Source organism: Hypomesus transpacificus, chromosome 9 (assembly GCF_021917145.1).
Source record: "Hypomesus transpacificus isolate Combined female chromosome 9, fHypTra1, whole genome shotgun sequence".
NCBI classification, from domain to species: Eukaryota; Metazoa; Chordata; class Actinopteri; order Osmeriformes; family Osmeridae; genus Hypomesus; species Hypomesus transpacificus.
In genome coordinates, this window is record NC_061068.1 from 20,285,347 (window position 1) to 20,303,713 (window position 18,367).

The 18,367-nt window shown below is 40.4% G+C and overlaps 3 protein-coding genes across 5 annotated transcripts; all 3 read right to left on the reverse strand.

Moving 5' to 3' along the window:
- Window positions 1–321: 321 nt before the first annotated feature.
- cd8b (cd8 beta) lies at window positions 322–6,013 on the reverse strand. The gene is made up of 6 exons (XM_047026432.1): window positions 5,781–6,013; window positions 4,152–4,529; window positions 2,822–2,914; window positions 2,599–2,685; window positions 639–672; window positions 322–364 (listed from the first exon to the last, which is right to left on the reverse strand). The coding sequence occupies exons 1-6, from the start codon at window positions 5,827–5,829 to the stop codon at window positions 355–357; spliced, it is 651 nt and encodes a 216-aa protein (XP_046882388.1). The 5' UTR covers window positions 5,830–6,013; the 3' UTR covers window positions 322–354.
- A 3,036-nt stretch (window positions 6,014–9,049) lies between these two features.
- Window positions 9,050–14,600, reverse strand: zmat1 (zinc finger matrin-type 1). Of its 2 annotated transcripts, none has more exons than XM_047026357.1 (7): window positions 14,430–14,600; window positions 13,102–13,208; window positions 12,717–12,800; window positions 12,475–12,622; window positions 11,565–11,846; window positions 11,066–11,156; window positions 9,050–10,922 (listed from the first exon to the last, which is right to left on the reverse strand). In XM_047026357.1, exons 1-7 carry the CDS (start codon window positions 14,569–14,571, stop codon window positions 9,905–9,907), a joined length of 1,872 nt encoding a protein of 623 aa, XP_046882313.1. In that variant the 5' UTR covers window positions 14,572–14,600; the 3' UTR covers window positions 9,050–9,904. The 2 variants fall into 2 exon arrangements, with proteins under 2 accessions (XP_046882313.1, XP_046882312.1); XM_047026356.1 differs by having other exon boundaries at window positions 9,050–10,958.
- Window positions 14,601–14,850: 250 nt separating this feature from the next.
- On the reverse strand, window positions 14,851–16,567 carry gnrh2 (gonadotropin-releasing hormone 2). 2 transcript variants are annotated; one of them, XM_047025463.1, is made up of 4 exons: window positions 16,422–16,562; window positions 15,772–15,917; window positions 15,392–15,475; window positions 14,851–15,123 (listed from the first exon to the last, which is right to left on the reverse strand). In XM_047025463.1, the coding sequence occupies exons 2-4, from the start codon at window positions 15,907–15,909 to the stop codon at window positions 15,085–15,087; spliced, it is 261 nt and encodes an 86-aa protein (XP_046881419.1). In that variant the 5' UTR covers window positions 15,910–15,917; window positions 16,422–16,562; the 3' UTR covers window positions 14,851–15,084. The 2 variants fall into 2 exon arrangements, with proteins under 2 accessions (XP_046881419.1, XP_046881418.1); XM_047025462.1 differs by having other exon boundaries at window positions 14,884–15,123; window positions 16,396–16,567.
- Window positions 16,568–18,367: the final 1,800 nt, after the last annotated feature.

Genomic DNA, 18,367 nt, shown 5'->3' on the forward strand with positions numbered 1-18,367 from the left:
TTGCGTTTTTCAATGTTTCAGTCAAAGTGGGTTTCCTGGGATTGACCTTTCTTGTGTTGAAGTTAAACATTACAAGTGTCCATACAGACACACACCTGTGCCTGTATGGACTGTATGTGCCTGTATCGGTAGAGTAGCCCCTTCTCTTCAATTCAACTACATTTACATTTAGTCATTTAGCAGACGCTCTTATCCAGAGCGACTTACAGTAAGTACAGGGACATTCCCCCCGAGGCAAGTAGGGTGAAGTGCCTTGCCCAAGGACACAACGTCATTTGGCACGGCGGGGAATCGATCCAGCAACCTTCTGATTACTAGCCCGACTCCCTCACCGCTCAGCCATCCGACTCCCGACTACCTCTTCCTATAAAGAAAAAAGAAAAACATTTTAGAGTAAATAAGTATTCCTGACAAAATGACAATATAATTTTTGGGATGATCAAAAATGGCCTGAAATACCAACACTAAACAAGTTCAGTTGTGGACTGTGTCCAAAAGAACTAGTTATATCGCCTAAATGTATGTACAATAAGTTAGAAACTCTACATGATAGTAAATACAAATATTCAAATGAGCAATTAGTTGATGAAAACATATATAATTCGGCAACTAGCGTGTTGTGACTTGACATTACTTACTTGGCAAACTGATGCCTGCACTTTCTTGGTAATCCTATGTGTGTAAATGAAAAATACACAAACATGTTAAACATCAATAAACACATGAATGCAGTTTCCAAATGAAGCATGTTTATGGTCATATACGGTGAGCAGTAGGTGAATGCAGGGCCGGTCCTTCCTATTGGCGACACAGGCAGCCGCATGAAGAGGGGGGCGGCATTTTCCCAAGTGTATCCCATTAACTCTCCTGCGCTACCAGCAAAGGGGCACCAACTGCGCCACGTCATATGTCCGTGTTGTGGTTGGAGGGGGGGGGGGGAGGATACCCCGATATGCGCTGACGGTGGGGGGTGGGGGGGGGGGGGGTGCTGGTGATAAATCTTGCCTAGGGCGCCAAATGTGCTAGGACCGGTACTGGGTGAATGCAGATGGTCAGCTCTAATTTGCAGGCATTTTCCATATTGTTGAAATCAAAGTGTATACTAATTTTCACCACCCTCTTACTTACTAGTAATTACTGAATTCACACCACAGCTGTCCTTCATGAGGCAGGTGAATAGATGTGTGTGGTTAGTGCAAGCATAAGAGAACTGTCAATATCGAGTCTAACCTATGATTTGCTTATGGTCACTGTTTGTGATGCAAACTAAACTGGCTGTCATAAAGTAACATGCCTGAGCGGTGAGGGAGTCAGGCTAGTAATCAGAAGGTTGCCGGATCGATTCCCCGCCAAGCCAAATGACATTGTGTCCTTGGGCAAGGCACTTCACCCTACTTGCCTCGGGGGGAATGTCCCTATACTTACTGTTAGTCGCTCTGGATAAGAGCATCTGCTAAATGACTAAATGTAAAGGTAAACATCAAAAATTCCCATATATGGGACAAAAATCTTGGGCAGTCCTGAATAAACCATGTTATTCACCACAAAATGAAAAGCAGAGATGAGCTCCACTGTGTAAAACTACCGGTCAGACCAAGATAGATGACCAAAGTACCCTCTCTGTTGTGAGTGAGTAAAAAAGTACAAAAACTGACAACAGCCCAACATTCACAAGCCTCCAGGATGCAGGCTTAGGCGTTAACACCTGCAGAACCTCAGTAAGCATCAAATCATTTAGGCCAGGTTACATTATGCTAAATAGTACCTGAAGAGCTGAAACAGTTGTATTCTAGACACACTTAAAACAAAGTGTTAAGGACAAATGAAACAATAAAATGATAATGGTTTAGGAAACTGGATCCTGGCTCCTGCATACTCGGGATACTGGCTCACTGATGATTTAACTGGCAGCAACAGTATGAATTCTGAAGTTTAAATTTAAATTGAATCTGCTCAGAATCAACAAAATTCCTCCAGCTTATTGGATGGTGCGACATCATGTAACAACAACCAATCTACCAAAACAACCAAGGAAACTCCAATGGTCAAATGATTCTAATTGTTGGCTACTTAAATGGTTGACCCTATCCGAATCAAATCGAGCAAGTATTTTACACAAAGGACAGGAAACTGATGACAACCCCCCCCCCCCCCCTACACCCAAAGAGCAGGAACTGAAGACTGCCGCGGCACAGGCCTAGAAGAGCAACATTGTCCGCTGATGATGCGGCCGAGAGGCTGATGATGTCTGTCGGTTGCAGACTTCAGGCAGTGATTGTATGGAAATAATATCAGCTTTTAAATAAGAGTATTTTATTGTAGATTGTGTTAAACTGTCCAATAATATTTGGTGGCACTTTAATCTAATTGTTACAATATCCTGACCTACTCAAAGTAAAACACTTGCTAATTGTCAAATGAATATATTGCAAGGCTTCATCTCCATAACACAAGTTTATGCCGAGCCAATTTATGTTGTGGATGTGGTGGAAGTAATTCAAACAACCCAATCTCATTATGAGGAACAATAAACTAGCATGGAATGTAGTCTGCCACAGTCTTTGAACAGAATTTCCAGAAAACAAGACAGACACTCACGACTGAAGTAGTAGAGAGTGGAGATCAGGGCGACCGCCAGGCCCAGAAGTATTCCAACCAGGGGCCAGAGGACCATGGTCCCACAGCCTAAAACACAACGCCAGCATTTACTCGTGCAGAATCAGTTACCTGACCCGTTTTATTAAACACAACACCATAATCAACCAAAAGAAGACACGTTAACTGACACATGGCGAATAGGGAATTATCAAACACAGCTTACCTTTAGGGTGATTACTTCTCCTTGTAGTACAGCGGCAAATTGGAATGATTTTCCTCGGTGGCTTCGTCACAGGGGGAAGAGTTGGAGGAGATACTGAATGACAAAAATCACAAAAACACACAGATATTGTACATGGACATACAATTAGCGAATGATTCAAAATACCAATCAATCAATCTAATAGAACCAACAACATATTCCACTGTAAGAGGGTCTCATGTAAAATTTGTAGTTAAAACTGTTCAAAACTAGATAAGGTTTGCCACAATACTGTGCTGTTGAAGTGAGATATTCGTCCCTCTAATGTTCATTTTGGAATAAATTCATGAATACTATGATGTACAATTTATTGGTGTACAGCCTTGTATCAAAATTGCAGAAAATTGTGTAAAACTGCTCTCATCAAACATACTTTGAGCCTTTAACAATCACGTGTTTTTGTTTGTATTTTTGTGTTTACTTTTTTCCTTTTGTCCTGACCTATTTTGCTTCAGCAAATTCAGGACCTGAATGTGAGAGACTAGGTTATCATACCAAACAGAATAAAGTGCAGCGGCTCTGCACAGACTTCTCTTTGCAACTCTGATCACTTCCTCGATCAAACACCTGACACCTGGCATTTCTAGAATGTGGGATCATGTAGCAACTCATCATGTTTATAGTGCCAGGCATTGGCAAGGCATGACCTATGTCCTCTAAAGTCCACTTGGTTGGGTCAAAATGTGAAAGTACGAATTTGCCATATGTACGCTAGACATTAGACACTTTTAATTTGTGTAATTTGTGTAACTTCTCATTTTGTTTTGAACTGACCATGGGTGACTTCTTGGTTCTTGTTTTGTTGACAGTTATCTAACTTCAAGGTTGTCCTTGAAATTATGAAAAGGGGATATACAGTGGACCCGCAGGCATTTCTCCACAGCCAGCATCTAGCAACTCAGTATGGCAACCCACACAGTCATGGTGCTAAGAAAGCAGTTTTTTGTGGACTGGGAGATTACTTAATGTTACAAAGCAAAAACAACCCTTAAACATGAGTAGACATGGTGGAGTTGTAGCATTGTGCAACATCTCTAATCTACAATTCAATACTGTCTAAGTTCCAAGGCATTGTGTTTGTGTGTTGAAGTGGGAAGGTAGAGACGTGTATCATAAGTTCCAACTCTAAATACACGTCCTGTGTAAAGTCTAAAAGCACACTGATGCTGTGTAAGCAAATTCCTGGTGTTGGTAAATTCAATACTTTTCTTATGAGGATATTTCTAATACCCACTTCATCAGAATTTGATTTAAAGCTGAGTGTGGAACTAAACATTTGGGTTACTCTCACCTCCAGGCCTCAGCAGAAACCCAGACGTCGATAGCTCTTGATGCGTGTTCTGTTTTCGGAATAAACAGGAGTATAATTCTGCATCCATCTCCGTCACACAATGTATGCGTAGGGAGAAAGCCACCGTGGCCCCAGAATCTCGCACACTGATCTTGTAACGGTCTTGATCCTTTGGGGCCATGTCAGACCTGTACTTGACTCGCTCTACCTTGTTGGCGTAGACAAGAGACTGGAAGATGACAGAGCCGTTTTTGCTGCGTACACTGCGGAACCAGAACACATCAATGCAACCGTCGGAGCAACTGCAGGTTAGGGTTTCGTTGTCAAAGATCTTGGGGTAGAGAACTTGGAGGGTCATTTCAGGAGGCTGGCTGGACACTGGTTGACAGGAAGAGAAACAGAAAGATTGAGGGTGTGAAAATGTGATATGGTCATTATACCTATAGCAGAATGGAGCTCATTCACATTTACATTCATCTGTGTATGTTGTAAGCCAATAGGTGAGAGGTCAAAGAGCAAAATTGGTTACCGAGACTGGACCTAACTTCGTCTGCTTGGATATTATGTTTATGTTAAATATCAGAAGTATAACACACAAGGCAACATAAAACCTTGTCCTTTTTACACAAAGTTACCGTCAAGAATACATTGACATTGGTGTGGAAAGAAAGCAGACTTGTTTCATGAGTCTAAGATGGCACCATGTAGGATGAAGTAAGCAAGCTTTGACACATTGTGTATTTATATATATACGTCTCAACTCATGCAACTGGTTGTTTTGCAACAGTGGAAATGTGATAATGATGTTGCTTTCAAACAATTCAGTGGCAGCCAGGAAAGAAAGGAGTTATCTGGAAAGGTTAACGTGAGGCAGGTATTGAGATAGTTTTGTTTCTCAATACCTGTTTCCTAACCTTATTCATCAAAAAGACAATTATGAAATATGCCATGCTAAGCTAGATCTCATTACAGAATAGCTCATGGACCTTATTTCAGAAAATCTCAGTTTGCTGTCCGAAATTCTGTTTGTTTATAGGGGCCGACATTTAGTGCAGGTCTTGGTGCCCTTTGGCCCATCAGCGATAAAGGTCGAACTTGGCAACAAAAAAAAGCAAAGTTAAACTTTCTAACTTGATTTGGTTGTGTGTCAATATTATCTTTATTGTTAGCGCTGGTTAAATAGCTACAGCGATCAAAAACAGCCCTGAAATTGTTGTTTCATTCCGTATTTATGAATTGATCCATTTGTAAAAATTTATAGAAATAATGCAAAATCCTTTAGCTACAAAACTGAACCGAATCATATAGTATTAATACATTAAAATAATTATATGTTGCATTAAAATATTTGCGTTGAGTAGGCCTGCTGTCGTCCATTGTGCAATACCTCTTAGCTATTTATTTGATGTCCCATTCATAAAATTCCCATACATCTCTACAAAATAACAAAACCATTGCTCTATTTCTGATATTTGAGATAAATGTGTTGAAAAAAATGACATGCAGCCTAGCCAACATTGATTGACAACTCCAAACACCCAACGTAAATCTAAGGACAGGTTCCCCCTATGACAAAGCGTGTCATATAATTATAAAAAAAGACTGAGTGAATTAGACATGGTGACCTACCTGTGGTCCACAAACACATTGCTGCCCATGCTAGCACTAGTGGGGTCATCCTACAGGTCAGGAGTGTACGCCTCGAACGTCAGTTGAAGGTCGGCAAAAACAAGCTTTCTTTTCCCTCTCTGTAACTGTCAAAGATGAAGGGAGGAACTGAGCTGTCAGGGCCAAGTGTCGCCAAGGTAACACCCCTACGTGACTTCACAGATCCACATACAGGGGGCCTATCACAGACTGAGTTGTACAGATAGCACACACACTACTTATACTGTACAGGACAACACACACACAGCTAACACACAGATTGCAGAGATACACAAACACACATTCATACACATTCACAAGGCCCCACCCAGTGATATGCCTTGAAACAGACTTGGACATGCTTACACACATCGATCCTCGCCTAAATATCCAACATAAAGGTCTTAATCTCAGGACAGATTTAAAAATATATTTTTTTACAAATACAAAATCTACTTAAATAGTTATTATTTATTTACATGTATTGTTAGACTTTATTGAGTTATTTGAAAAATCTACAATTACAGCATCAGATGATCTTGAGTGTGCCTTGGTCTGAGGTCATGCTCGGATAAAGGTTCTCTGCCAGGATCCCTCCATTCGTCATTTATTTAAATGTGATCAGTACCCTGGTCCCTGCTACTCATATGTATAAGTAGTAGGGTGTTGGGTACCTGGTATTCGCAAAACGTGTAGCATCGCATCAAGGCTATCGCGTTAAATTTTAAGTGCCATTTGGAACTTAAAATTCCAACTCATTCTTATATGTCATTTACTGAGTAAATTCTTAGATCTAGCCACTCTACAGTAAAGGCCTGACTGATGAAGTGCAGCACATTGGTCACCTCCCTGATCAAGACCCTTCCTGGCAAGGCTAGTTTGGCTGGACGACCAGCTCTACAAAAGTCTTGATGGTTCCAAATGACTTGGTTTTTTTCCTGTAATTATGGAGCTCAAAGCGCTCACCATCTCTATTCTGTTTAACAGTACTCTATCTCAGAATTATACGTTGAGTTTATTCAATTTCATGGTTTGGTTTTTTACTTAGTATGGGACCTCATGTACGCAGGTGTGGGACTTTCTAAATGATGTCCAGTTCAAAATGTTGCCATATGCAGAATCTATGAAAATGAGTTCCTTTCATTTTTGAATTTTTAAAAGATGGTAACACAATAAAATGGAAAAAGTGGTGTGAATACTTTTCCAAAAGTCAATGTGTACAAAACTCCTGGACCAAGAAGTGCAATTGTAGCAGCTGAACAAAGTATATGCAGTATACACTGCTTAGCAAAAAACAACATATCTTCTATTGACAATATTTCTAAAGACTGACGGACCAAGAGACATGGAATGTCTTTGTCATTGAGCAGTCACCCGTTTTGAAACGTATAAAAGCTGTTGAGACTTCTGTAGCAACAACCAAAATGAAGAACTGTTTTATTATGTGGTTTGCGAGTTATAGTGCTGAATCCCTTTGCTGAGCCCTAACCTCTGGCCCAGGTGTGTGACCCAGAGGAGCCCAGCTGTGACAGCGCAGCATGTCGTGCTAAATACCGGTGGAGAGAGCCTTAAAACCAGCAAAATAAGACACACAGCCCGCCAGAGTACTTTTTTCTTTTTCTGAAAGAAAAAACGGGAAACTGACCACTATCTGTGTGTCGTAAATGTTACTACTTCTAATAAAATGTGAATAAATGTACTTTTGTCCATTTGTAAGTCATGTGGTGTCACATAATACCATGCACATATTAAATTGACTAATGAAAAACCAGCGCATTGACAAGTTTTTGATACTGCAACCTTGGATTGGAAGCATTGTCCCCACATATTTGTTGTCAACACAAAGTTAACACTATAAGGAAAAGAGATCACTGTCAAATACATGTATATATGTAAATGAACCAAAGTGGCACATCTGATAGAACACTATTAAACTGTTGGAGCAATGAGTTACAAAGGTCTCAAAAAGGGTCAAAAGCGTACCTTACAGAAAACATTGCTTGGAAGATCACATTGAAGAATTAAAGAAAAAGTATATGATGTTGGGAACAATACACTTTCTTGTTTCTTAGAATCCATACAGGTAAGTAACAGTAATCATGAACGGATAACCCTTTGATTCACAATTCATTTTTTCATGGCCCACAGAAGACTGATATTTTTATGAAATAAAATACTGCTATATAGTTTGGCAGTGTGTCGTGTGGGTGAGGCTGAGGAATTTAGGAGGCATGGGGGGTGGGTGCGGGGGCACATTAAGGTCTCGGTGGGGGTCGTAAAGGGGAGGATGTGGGCACCGCTTGGCTCTACGAGGGTCTGGGATTCGAAAGAGACAAAGGAACGTGACCACAGGATTCTTTGAAAACAGGAGATCTCGAGGGGGCTTCATAGTATCTCTCTCTCACTCTATATGCCTCTGTGAAAGTCAAAGCCTTTGTTGGTGTCTACAACTCAAGTTCCAAAGCCATGTTTTTTGTTGCGTGTAGTGCAGACATAAAGACACAAAGGTCTTTAGAAGTTCTGTTAAACAAAAATGTCACATGCTACAGTACTAAACAACGCAAGGTTGTTACATGCACATTTGGAAACTTTATCCAACAAATACACATATATTTATTGACATTTTGGGTGGTTTCTTGGACTATGAAGAATCTCTAATGAGACAATTGGGATACCGGCTCACAAATGTCAGGATCAGAATTTGTATGGATGGCACGTTCCTAACCAACTGCTGAGGTGTGAATGTTCTAAATTGTACAATGGGGATGTCAAAAAATACTGTCATTATTATTATGTAGACATGTGGTAGTATTCCCCAAAAAACATGCACAGTTCATTTTTATTTAGCCATTCGCTTAAGATTATTTAAAAAAAATGTGGGCAATCTTAAGCTTATTAGAAAAACCTTTTTATGTCTACAGTTTGTAAAAGTAAAATTTCAAGACAATTCATATTATTTGGCCATTCTAAATTTAGTGTCTTGTCTGCTTTTGTATCTTGTCTGTTAGTTTTAGATATTGCGTGTGTGGGAGTTTGGATGACAAATGGGCCACAGTATTACATACTGAAGAGCACAGAAGAATTTCAGAAACAGAAAAGTTTACTATGGCTCAACAGCATAATCTAGTGGTCGCCATGGATATTGTCATCAGGGCAATGGGATATGATATTATCAGTTCACTATTTTAGGTAAACCACCATTTTCACTCCCCGGTCCTTTGAATTGTTGAATAACAAGTGTGCAAGGGTTGGATAGCAAGATAGCAAACCATACATTGACATTTTGAACAAACACAGAAGAGATATAAATGTACACACCTATTATTTCTCAGGTAAATATAACTTCATGGTGACAGATTGTCAAAAAGTATTATCAATGTCTCTACCCCGTCCCTATCACTCATACAATAGAGTACTTAGGGGGCTTGTATTTTATGCAGTGTACATTTGCAGAATTTGACTGGTTTCATTGGGTAGACTGAACATAAAATAAGTATTTGAAAGTAAGACCCAGGGCTTGTTAGCTGAAAACGAAATAAATAAGGGACCTTTGTTTCCGAGGCTGCTGTTGTGGTGTACCTGAAACAGGTCAAATAAAATGTATGGAAAAGAAGGTACTACATTGTGGAAATCGGGCCAACAGAACATTGAATCTATGCATGATTGAATACCGCTTACTGAATCTCTCTCTGAAAAGAAGATTTGTATTGTGATGGTGTATTTGTATGTTGTGAGGTCTGTCAAAACGGTTTCATCTTGAAAATAGTCATACTGTAAAAATACAATACAGAGGCTGTTTTTGGGAAACAAAAGCTAACATTGGCTTAATATTAACTGAAAACTAAACAAACATGACCTTACTAAAGTCAAAGGTTCTTTGCCATCATAGACAAAGGTGAACCATTCGTGTTTCATAACATCAATTTCTTTTAAATTTTGACAAAGCACGTGGCTGGCCTTCTAGCATACACTAAACAGGCTTTGTGTTGATAGTGTACAGTATCTATATATACTGCAGCTAGTCGGGTCGCTCACTAACAACATCCTCATGTCATAACAATGTTACACAAGTGTTAATGTGAAGGGAACAGTAAAGCTGCTTTGCTTTACAAGCCTAGGATAGACTCGTCCCATAGCTTTTCCTCTTCTGTCCTGGTGTCCACTTTCTCCTTCATTTTCCTTTTGTCTTTCCTATGCTTGGGTTTATTATGCTCCCTCTCTTCCGAACTCTCCTTTGTCTCTGACTGCACGTGGACCAAGGTCTGTTCTGCAGATCCGACATTCTCTTCCACAATATCTTGCTTTTTGACATTCCCTCCCCCATTTCCCTCTCTGCTGTCCTCACGTCTTCTTTTTACTGACTGTCCATCTCCATGTCTACAACTTTTGCTCTGTCTTTTTCTATTCTCCCTTCCCCTTCCCCCCTCTGCTTCATTCCCTCTCCCTTTCCTTCCTTCGGAGTCGTCTCTTATCTGCATCTCCCGCTTTTTCCTCCTCCTCTCCTCCTCCTCGTCTCTCAGCCTCCGTCTTCTCTCCTTCCTGCTCTTCCCCCTCCGCCTCCTTCTCTCCCCGTGCTCGCTACTGTTGCTGTCGCTGGTGCTGCTGTCGCTACTGCTACTGGTATACGAAGAGGGGGACGAGCTTGTGTAAGAAGAGGAGGAGCTTGAATGCTCCCTGGCCCTCTTCCGGGCTGATGGATGGCCATGCAATCTCGACGAAGTCAAGCCTGGGACCAGGGGCTGAGGGGGGAGGTGAGGGAAGGTGGGGCCCCAACCGTGGGTGTTCCGGTCAGTAGGCACAACCTGATAATGTGGACGCCAGCCTGTAGGGGGATAAAAAGCAGCGAGGTGTGGGGGACATAAAGGATGTAAAGAGAGAGGACGGTATGGGGTTTTGGCACTGGGTTCTGGGCCTTCGCTCTGGGTGCTGTTCCCTCTTCCTCCCCCGTCTTCCTCCTTCTCCTGCTCCTCTCCTTGGGTTTGTCCCTTTCCTCTGGTGGAGCCCACATTGGTCTTGGGGGCGAGCCCACGAGCCTTTTGGACCTGGACATAGTCAGCTAACTCATCGGTAAACGAGCTGTACGCTTTTCTTTGAGACTTGCACAGGTCGAGAACCTTCTTCTCTCTGTTCGGGCAGGAACAGAAACAGCCTGGAGTGTATCTTATGATGAAAAAATGTAGCATGGGGCAGATTTCAATACGTAATCCTTCTAAATATTTTTTGGGAACTCGAATCAACTTTATTTCTCAGTGGTCTGATGGCCCTACCTGATCTGATGCTTATTTCCTTGCATGTGTGCCTGGTACATTTCCACAGAGTTCAGCTCGATGCTGCATATCAGACATGTCAAGCTGTTTTCTGGAAGATACAGTACAGATAGAGAAAGAGATTTAGCGAGAGAAAAAAGTAAAAGGAGACATACACACAAATACAAATGCACAGGCCAAAAAAAATAAAATAACTTCTAACCCATCTACGACAATCACTTTGACCTACTGACCTGGCTAAGCCCTAGAAAAATATATGATAACAATGATATTGTGTTAATTTAGCAGACACTATATCCAAAACAATTAAACGAATGAAACGCAGTAAAATGCTCTAACCACTTAGCTATACTCATCCCTATAGCAGACACTATTCCCCCCATGGCAGTGTATAGTGACAAAGGCAGGGGTCGTTACCACAATCGAATAAATCTCATAGCCTGACTACATCCTGAAACGTTGAAACAGCACTCAGGCCCCAGGTGTAGTGTGGGGTTACCCTGCACGCGGTCATTTCCCAGGTCTTGGAGCAACTGCTGGCGAGAGTGGTTCCTCTGGTGCTTGCGCCCATTGTAGTGCTGCAATGCCATGTGGGGGTTGTTGAAGGAGGCGGCGCACAGGCGACAGTGTTTGTTGGGGTCACTGAGGTCCACATCTGCAGGGGCGTAGGGGTCCGTGTCTGAGTCCTCATTCCCCTCCTCAGACATTTGGGGGCCCGCCGTGCTAGGAGCTTGAGTGGGAAGGGGTAGGCTGGTCTGGGCTACATTTTGATTTGAGGCACCTATCAACATGCATGGAAAACAAACTAATAAATGGTTGGAATCTGGTCATGTATTTTATAGTGAGCATCTTTTATCAGAATTGTTCTCTTTTTTGTTAGATTTAAGAAAGAAAACTTGCCAACACCCCTTAAATTGATTAAGAAACTGACAGCAGTGGTGGCTGCTTCTGTAGAAATGGATTAATATAAAACAAAGTTCAGGCTACATTCCGTCTCTGCCAGGGGATACCGGTAGCAGTATATGACGCCACTACAAGCCGTATGACAGAACAATTGGTTGCTGCTAAGGTGACTGTCATGGTACTCTTCACTGCACTCTGCACCAAAAGTAGCTTGACCCTACAATATATTGCACACCTTTCTTTGTTATGAAGCATTGTAAATATACATACCTACTCTACAGTTTCCTCAAGTCTAAACAATTACACATGACAGATTTCTGCTTTTATGCTCTGACTGTAAATTATCTAATGATTAAAATCATTTTAATGGCTCTGTGATCTTATAATAGATAAATGTGTTTTTCCTGACTTTGTTAATTGTTTTATTATTGCAATCGTGATTTGTTAATGAAACCTAGATTTAGGAGAACCAATTAAAAATATTAAATGCATTGAAAAATCCTTGCCTGTTGGATTGGCGGAGGGGTTGAAGCCCTGTTTGCGCAGGTTCTTGGCATGGACCTTCCCTTTGTAGTGTGAGCTTGCTACCACAGGCGAGCTGAATACCATGTTGCACAGCTCACAGAAGCGCTTCTTGTCCATCGTAATGCACCTCTGCTTGATATAAAATATTTACCTCATTACCTCAACAAAGAATTGAATACAAATAAGGTGTTTGTAGTGGGGATGTCAAACGAGAGAGGCTTACCTGAGAACCGCTGGAGTCTTTATTCCGCTTCTCATCTTTCTTTGCTTGCAGGTAAAGTCTCAGCTTCTGAGCATGCTTCTTTCCCTGTCGTGAGAAAGGAGGTCAACAAAATATCATGCTTTCCCTTGACTTGCGTGTGAATATTTGAGACATCTATAAATGTATATGAACGTAGACAATTATGATGAAGGTTCTCATATTTTAAGTTACAAACTTTGACCAATTTAAATTATACAAACCCATGTTGATTTGCAAAAGATGCATCACCACATCATACATGGATAGATTGCACATTTTCCTTATACAGTGCACCTTCAATACTGATATAGACACAGCTTCACTTTTAGCATAAAATTCAATTTCAAACATGGAGGCATCAGCACACCTCGTAGTGCGAAACCCTCTGAGACTCAAACAGCAGTACGGCATCACACACATGGCAGTGATCGTCAGTCAGCAGTCCCTTCAGTGTCTGGTCTTCCCTAAGGTCTCCTGAAGTGACAGTGAAACAAAAACAAAATCCTCTTACATGTAGGTACAGTAGGGGATTTCTTTATGGGCACAATTAATCATTGCAAATAAAACACCCCCAGTGTAGATTATTTTTACTCTGCAGACTTGATTTGGATTTGGATCTTTTTCTGGGTTTTTGAAAGTTCAGTTTGATGAGAACATTCTGATGTGATTAAATATTAATGTGTGATAACAAAAAAAAGTTTCCTGTTTCAGCTTTTCTTCATGTTTAGTCATTTAAAGTCAGCCTGTCAATTTAATTTAAATAATTTAAGATTCTTTTAAGATTAACTATGTTTAGATGTCCATCAAATCTCTGTATTTGCCCTGGAATATGTGATTTGGAAATGGAGGTGCTATGTTTAATATAACACGTCAATGTATTTACAATAAGCCAATGTATGGTTCAGTCTATATATTTAACATATTAATATGACAGGCATGTAATCATTGCTGTGGACAAGGATTTAATATGTACCCTGGGCATTTTCCATCCAGGCATTATCCCACAATACTTTACCAATATATTCGTTAGTTGCACACGATAGGCTACCCAAAATGGACAAAATGCACATCTACAATGAAGGTTGAATTGTTATCGAGGATAATTTGAAGATGTGCATTAACCTTTGGGTCAGACAGAATAACTATATGTATGATTGTCATTCATTTCCATTTCCAAAAATAGATACATCCAATTACGTTTTAGAAGGGTATTAAAGCCTAGCCCACATTACTACTACTAATGTCTTACTATGGGATGGATAGAAAACGGTTATATATCAAGCAATTTAAAAATGATTTGGCCAAAACTGGTTTGAAGGGGGCCGTGAGTATGCTACTTTTGCTAGTTACAGTAACGTTTACTGGTTGCTGGTCGGATGGCTAGTGCTAGCACTGTAGATAGCAAACCATGTAGCTATAGCCACTACTGTGCTCGAATACAACTAACTACTCTTACAACACCCGGGCAGATTTGTAGCTGATTATTAAAGCTTCAAACATGCGTTAAACACACGCATTATCTGTTAGTTAATGATAGCTAGATTTTTGTTTGCTAACCAGCTTGCCTGTTTGACGTAGTAGTACTCGCAGATAGCACACACGAGCTAAGCTTTGTACTACTATAGGGAGTCGGACGTTAGCTAACGTTGATAGCTCAACCAGGCACGTTCATTTGTACACTCTAACCAAACTCACCTTTGAGCTGGGAACTATTGGTATTATAAGTGTTTATTACTGTGTCAGCATCTGAAACAGAAGATATTTTAGGAATACTATTAATGTAATTTTCAGTATCTGCCTTTGCCATCGGCAGAGGACAGATACTTCGCTCCTCCATCTTTGTTAAAGTAGCCTACGAACATGCGTATTTCCTGTGCGCAAGATACATGGACATTGCTGCTTCATCAAAGTTATGTTTAACTGTTTTGTTGGACCGCACCTTTGCAGCCAGAATGAAAACCTCTTCAAACCTAGGCAGCGGGGTTCAGAACACAATACACAAATTTGTGAAACCAGCGTGTGAAAAACTTCCATTAAACTGCAATTTAATCTTGATTTGCTGCACAAATTAGAGGCACCAAAATCAATCTAAAAATAACACAGCGGGGGAACATTTATAACAAAATAGATGCTTTATTACAGGAAATGACATCTGTGATTCAGAGTCAATATAAGAAGCAGGAATTGTTAACACAATTGTTTAATTTTAATTTAACGAAATATGCTACCATAACAAATCAAGAAAAAACAGAACAGTGGGCTTACAGAAAGGACAAAACCACTGGTAAAGTCATCAACCATTCGTTTCACGGTAAGCTAAACTAGAGCCAGGTATAGGGTTACCATGATGTTACTTTCTCTTCTGGAATTCTCTGGCCAGGGCATCCACCTATGAAGAGGGTTTTAAAAACTGTTTTAGCATGACCGCTAAGAAAACAAAAGCAATTTTACAGTGTTGAACACATTTAATTTAGTTTGAATTGAACACACTTGAGATTTGTTTAACATCATAAATGCAGTTGGCTTACAAAATGTTTAAGTATTCAATATTCCTTTAAAAAAGTTTTAAGTAAAATTAAAATACTTTTGTAGTAAATTCAGTGACATGGCCATCCAAGTTGAATTATGATTACGGCTTTTCCACCCCATTCACTCACAAGAATGTTCTTCAGGATGTTTCTTTGCTGAGGTCTCAGGTAAGTGCACTCTCCTGCCTCACATAGTTTTATCTCCTCAGAAATCTGACAGGAAAAGACGATGTGGAGAAAACACAAGGTTTAAGAAGTGATTCAAGGTTCATGGCATTGATTTTGTACCAGTTTAGCAACATAAATTAATTACAGCAGAATCTGTGGCAGCGTACTTTTATTTGCTCAATAGGCTAATTAGGTTGTGTTTTTTATAGGTTAATTCATACGAGAAAAATACAAATGCAATAAAACAATTTAAAGACAGGTGTCTTTAAGTGTTAATTACTAAATGTATCCTGTACGCACATACAGCCATTGCATACTTCATGCCCTTTACGGTTACCCACCTCTGAAGTGCTGAATGAGTTCAGCTCCCTCTTGCCCCCAGGATACCAGCCATGAGACCAGTGCTGGGAAGAGGACAGCTGGGCTCTCAGACACAGCAACAAGCCCAACAGTAACACCAGTCTAGCCACACACACCATCACTAAAGCTGGAAGGAAAAAGAGTGAAAAATGAACAAATGCACCATCAAAGCACAGACAATGGGGGACGGAGGGAAAAATTGGCAATGGGAATGAGAAACATTAAAAAAAAAACATGAATTATATTAATATTTTAGAATCCCAAGCCTTGTCTATTGATGCCCTTTTTTTATAAAATTGCGTATGGTTGGATCAAGATATCTTACGAGTTTCAGTGCGTAATTTAAATGGTAAAAGCCTGATTCTCAAAAACCAACTTTTCCTAACAAAGAAAATTGTTTTAGTATTTCAAATTAGTCTTGCTGTTGTAATATTTTCACCTAAATCCTAATCTAACCACTAATCTGGAGCATGGTAGAATAATAGCCTAATCAAATAATAAAACAAACACAATTTACAGGTTATGAACTCATGTTGTTGTTTTTTTGCAATAAATTATAATACAAAAAGTAACAATGGTCTAAAAGCCACTTTTGGCATCCTTACGTTTTAGGTCCTACGTTAGTTTATACCTTCGTGCTACACAGTCTGTTGCTATAGTTGTCAGTAGATCTTCGTATGAGCCGATTTTGCTTCTGTTTCTTCACCTGTTGGAACCTTGTGACAGACCCGAGATCCCAGTGAAAATGTGGAGTGCAGAGAGAATGGAGCTCTCTTCAGCCTCCTCAATTTATGCCCCGAATTTAAATGTTCCCTCCAACCCACACACTCGCCCTGCCCATCATTGACCCCTGTGGTCTTTTCACTTCCAGTGGTCAGATGAGTAGTCTTGGGGGACGATGGGTTTGCGTAAAGCCCGCTCAATTCCAATTATCATGTTCAAACAGTCTTGAACCCTCGGGATGGACTTGTCACCCCACCCCCTGCCCTTTTCTACCAATCACCCTTGCGGTAAATCAACAAATAAAACCGTGCATGTCCTGATGTACTTTCATCTTGTGATGTTTAATTACACAGCAACAGTCCGGAAGGGGGATGTGTACACATGCCAACTTCAATGGTAATTTTAAGGCCTATAACAAGATTCAGATTGAGTAACATTTTAGACTGTGCTTTAGAATAGGGCCAGATCTCTACAGATTCAACCATGAGGGCATCCCTATTTAGAGTATCAAGTATCCAGTTTTCAATGCGGGACAGAAGTTCTTTGGTTCAAGACTCAAGACCAAATTGTAATGGTCTGTGTAATGTGGAAACACTGTGGATGTGCAGCGAGAAACTGCAGGCAAGGCAAATGCGAAAATTGTGGAGAAGAGACAGTCCAAGAAGCGAGTAGCATCTTCAATAATGGACCCATCCAACAATTACAAAGGGTCACACTGTCAAATTTCCCTCAACTTAAGCAACCCTGCCAGGATGCATCTTCGCCTGACTAATTTATCACCATTTATTATAAAAAAAAATGTGAATGTGAATTTTGTAAAATGTTGCGGGTGGAGGATTTTATGCAGGCCAGCATATGTCGCACATGCCTGTGGGTCAGAAGCGGCACTTAAATAGCAATGTTGTTTTGTGGCTTTATCATTTCTGCACCTACCAATACCTCCTATAGGCTATACAGATGTAGGCTTATCACACATTCACTTCCTACTACACTACTGATTCACAAATCGTCACATTACGCCTTGTGATTTTGTATTTCTACTTCTTAGGTAGACTATTCCATGGCACCTCACGTGCGGACTCCCTTTTTACAACTAGGGTCTACCTCAGAGCCACGTGTGACATATAGACCACCACTATGCCAACATTACTCTCAATACGTGACAGAATTCACTCTTGCAAATGGGATATGACTTTGAGACAAGTTAAATTTCAGGTTTAAAATGCAGGTCGAGGCCCTATTCAGATAGTGTTTGACGTTGTGTCGGATTTTTGTTGACATAGTTGATCTCCCAGGACTGACCCTGTGACCCTCCAGCTGGCGTGAAGGGATTGGAGGAAGCGAACGTTTACCATGATGGAGAGGGCATGAGTCACCAGAGACGCCCAGATAGTTCTTCCTGGAGCGCCGGGAGATTGTGCGGTGAAATAAGGAACGTTGTAGAGAAGCTTCCCTCTTGGCCAAATCTTATTTGATAACCACCACTCATGAAATTAGCCCACATATGCAGGAAACCACACACAATCTTCTGATTAAAAGATTTAGCTTTTGTTACTATCACTGTTCAATACACCAAATCAGTGGTTATCAAATCAGGAATATAATTTGAGTTTTATTTTATATTTGGGTATCTTACAGTTTTAGATTTAAGATTGAACTGCATTGACAAACAAGATATTTCAGCAATATTAGATTTAAGTTAGATATGGTACATTTCAACCAAATCAACCACTGGAACGTGGTTTGAAGGTTTTTAAGTTACAAATAATATTACAATAAACAGGCCTACATTAATATTGTAGGTTGCAAAGGAGGACATGCATGTTGCTTTGAATCTCTTTCTATGCAAACATT